Below are 4,137 nucleotides of genomic sequence, written 5' to 3' on the forward strand. Positions count from 1 at the left end.
TGAATATCTCATGTAACTTATTGAATACTGTACTGAAAGTGAAAAACAGAACGGTTGTATGGCTATTGGAAGTACGGCTTCTACTGAATGAGTATCACTGTCCCACCACCATAAAGTCGATCCACAAATTGAACCATTGTAAGTCTGGTTGAACCATATGTATGGCACCCTTAAGATTACCCCAGAATTTATTCAATTCAGTTATTAAAATTCATCGCTAATTTCCTATAAAATTAAAGAATGCATACAACATGTTATTAGCACAAACACATTTATTTACTAACCAAAAGGATGATCCAAATTAAAACAACATTTTGAAATAGTTGCATGTAAAATGTTTCTGATAAAGATAATTGAACACGGTAGTGAAAAAAAAAAGCAGTATAGAGATTTGCTCATTGAACTGAGCTTGTTCATTCTCACAGCTAATTCCTGTCCAAAGTGATGATGGAATTTTTACTCTACTTTTTCATAGACCCGAGTACAGGTGACATCATTCATGATGCAGTCCTAGGACAAAGAATGATATTAAAGAGTGAGGTTAGTTTTACATTCCAGAGCAATGGTGCTAATAAAATGTTAGGATCAGAATACTACAAAATCTTGTAGTCCATTTCATAGATGGAGAGAATTTGCTTTAGGATTCCTGGGTTTAAGAGAAGCTGGAACCTGCTGTTTTGCCTTTAATATGCATATGCTTTATTGAAAACTAAAATTTGAGTATATCTAAATTATTCATTTGGTCTTGCCAGATATTATTCCTCATTTTAAAGAAATGGAAAAATGTATGTCTAAGAGAGCAGATTGATGCTTGCAAGATCACACTGTGATATAGCAGCAGGGCAAGGACTATACTCATCTCTGCTACATCCACTGCTATATCATGTCATTTCTCTATTCTCACATAGGGCTTTCTTCATAATTAGTGCTCTGGTATTTGTTATTTTGCATTTTTTTTCTTCCCAAACGGCAAGATCACACTGTGACATAGCAGCAGGGCAAGGACTATACTCATCTCTGCTACATCCACTGCTATATCATGTCATTTCTCTATTCTCACAAAGGGCTTTCTTCATAATTAGTGCTCTGGTATTTGTTATTTTGCATTTTTTTTCTTCCCAAACTTAGTTCTCCTGTTAACGATCAATGAATAGAACAGTTATGTGAACTATGAACGCAAACAAGAAGCCCAGGCAGACATAAGCACTTTGTCACTTACCACCACTAATTTTCCATCTTTCAATTTTCTTGTTATTGTGCTTTCCTTCCCATCCCATTCCTGATGTTGAACCAATGCACCATCTGTAAAGTTGCAGACAGTCTGCGAAATCAAAGCACACTTTTTAATTTTCCAAAGTACACTACAAGAGAGTAACTGTGACTCATAGCCTTAACTTTTTTCCTCTGGGTCAATTTTATTAACATGTACTGATTTCATTCACAGTACAGTTTGTTTCAGTCTAGAAGCTCATAAAAGATTCTCATCTTATAAAGCTAGTAGTACTTTTACTAATTTGTTAAACCTCAATTAATAAGGTAACTTTTTCATCAGTTGTTGCCCATAAACAATAGAAATGTTATTAATACAGCCTATCATTCTAGAAGGTTCTGTGATTTTATAGCATGTTATGACTGACCTGAGTTTTTCTGCCATCGGCTGTAGTTTCTTCAAACTTCTCTCCCAGGACACAAGAAAACTGTGTTGTTTTCAAAGTGCTCTCAGTTTTTATGGTGAGGTTTTTGCCATCACAAGAGATGATACAGTCTGGTTTGGCCATCGCACCCATTTTTCGCAAAGCTAGTCCCACTCCTGTAGAATGTTATATCATGTTAAATTACAGGAAGACCAAAGTTATAATTATGTAATAAAATAAAAATATTATTTATAAATATTCAATTATAATCACTATACTTAGTATATTTTCACTTATTTGCTTATTGAAAACTATTGTAAACAACATATTCGGAGCTCACCATGCGCCAGTATTTTACGTATACTAGTTCATGTAAGCCTTACAACAAACCCATGAGAGGTGGGTATTATTGTCTCCATTTTATAAATAAGAAAGTGAGGCACTGAGGTCATGCCCAAGCTCATTCAGCTAAGAAGTGATGGAGCTGAGAACCAACAGTACAGGCAATCTGTCTCCAAATCTCAGCTCGTGGCCACCATGCTGTGCTGGTTTTCAGAAAAGTTAGGGAAGAAATAAAGACTTTTAAATTTATTTACTCAAAGCAATTGACAGAAGGTGGAGATAAAGCATTCAATGTTGCAAACTCAGGAGCATGTTCAGTCTTTTTCTATATACTGGATTCTGTCAACCACTGTATTCTATGACTCCAGCCATACTCTGACACATAAAAGGCCCTTGCTAAATATTTGATTAATAGACTACACAAAATATAAGTCAGTCCTTTCAAATAGCACAATGTTTTAAGGGTTAGCAGCACAATCATGATGCTAATAAACAGAAAAAAACTTGCCATTGAAAATGGAAAGCATTTCACAACTGCATAACTCAACTGCTATATTGAGTTATGCAGCTATGAAATTTCACATTATTAAATTATGTATTAATTTATAATCTGTGTATTTTCCCGTAGGGTTAACATTTATAAGGAACTTTAGATCCAGGCCAAATCCCCACTTCACAAATAAAGAGACTACAACCTAAGTGGGCTGTCTTGAGGAACATTCAGCCAGCCTTTAAATGTCCCCTTGAAGACTTCTCTTTTGCCAGCTCAGAGCTGGTGCCTTGTGGCATTGGCTGAATCATTATTTATTCACACTTTGGACAAATAAATGGTCTCTGCTCTTCCCACATCTTGATTGCTCTCTAATGAATTAAGCCTTGACAACCTTCATGACTCCAGAATGGAAACAAGCCATCCAACCCTAAACACACATTCTCTTTCAATGAGCAGAAAAAGTGTTCTCTATTCTGCCCTCAAGCCTGTGCACATACACAAACACTGTATTTCTTGGATGGATGTAGTAAATGGCTTTTTCCAGAGTCATCTTGATCTAGGTTTACAGTGGGGAAAAAAAGCACTGCCTCTTGTTTTACTGACAGTTCCGTAAGTACCCTCCTGATTCACCACAAACCACCCTTAACACCACATTATCTTGGATTAAGGCTAGAGAAGGAGGGATTCTGAACTGACACTGTGGCTAGGTATCAAGAGGGTCATCGTAGTGACTTCATCAGAGAGCAGTCAGGTTGTCTGTGAATACCAGCTTCTGAAGCAGTTCATAGTACCAGCAGTTCCTTAGAGCTGCAAGCCCCCTCCTGGAGAGGATCCACGCTATACTAACTCATTGCACTTCCTAGTGGCCTGTGACAAAGGTCCATTTTGTTTGCTCTCTACCTAATGTCTCAACCAGCATGTAATCGCTGTCCATGGCTTAGGAAAGTACAGTAATAGAAAATGAGGCACTATTTTGAGTGAAGGAGAACCTGAATCCTCCTCCAGAGACTCATTCTCCTTCGGAAGGCTTTAAGAAGTCAACTGCTTTCTGCAGGGCCACACGCATCTTGCATTCGGTTGGCCCGGCAGTTTCTGATGAGGGTTTTCTAACAAATCCCACTGCCTCCTTGCCTCTCAACCTGAAGACGCAGAGGCCAGGATGGCAGCGCACAGCCACCCCCAGGCACAGTTGGCCTCATCGCGCTCCTCCTACAGGCCACACGCCCTCTGGGGCGCCCAGGCCGGGCAGTGCCAGCAGCAGGTCAGCGCTGCGAGAAGGCGAGCAGAGACCTAGGGGAGGCGGCACCGAGAGCGGAATGGAAGCAGAAGCTGTAAGCCCCGTTCAGATCTACCGGGTTTTTGCTGGAGACCGCGCCCCGGCACCGCATCCCGGCGAAGAGAGAGGAGGATCGCGCGCCACCGAGGAACAAAAGATGCGGCAGGGTGGGAAAGTGGGTGCTGCCACGACGGGGCGAGTGGAAGAGAGAGGATGGTGGCGCGAAGGGGGAGGATGCCTGGTGAGGAAGGAAAACGGGGGAAAGTTAAGGGGGCTGCCTGCAGGGGATCCAAAGAAGTGCGCTTGCGGGGTGGGTGCACGAGCTAAGGGACAGGAAGCAATGCGGGGTGGCTGCCGCGTGGAAAAACGCAGAAGAGGGGGGGGGGGGACCA

At 41.0% G+C, this 4,137-nt stretch overlaps 1 protein-coding gene across 1 annotated transcript in view; it reads right to left on the reverse strand.

Moving 5' to 3' along the window:
- Positions 1-254: 254 nt before the first annotated feature.
- The window catches only part of FABP5 (fatty acid binding protein 5 (psoriasis-associated)), a 4,633-nt gene continuing 750 nt past the window's right edge, over positions 255-4,137 (reverse strand). The window contains exons 2-4 of the mRNA XM_008581624.1: positions 1,638-1,810; positions 1,220-1,321; positions 255-510 (exon numbers count right to left, since the gene is read on the reverse strand). Of these exons, the coding sequence (XP_008579846.1) occupies positions 457-510; positions 1,220-1,321; positions 1,638-1,810 (329 nt within the window). The 3' untranslated portion in view covers positions 255-456. The remainder of the gene's footprint in view (positions 511-1,219; positions 1,322-1,637; positions 1,811-4,137) is intronic.

The sequence above is a fragment of the Galeopterus variegatus genome, unplaced genomic scaffold (genome assembly GCF_000696425.1).
Source record: "Galeopterus variegatus unplaced genomic scaffold, G_variegatus-3.0.2 Scaffold2411, whole genome shotgun sequence".
Taxonomy (NCBI): Eukaryota; Metazoa; Chordata; class Mammalia; order Dermoptera; family Cynocephalidae; genus Galeopterus; species Galeopterus variegatus.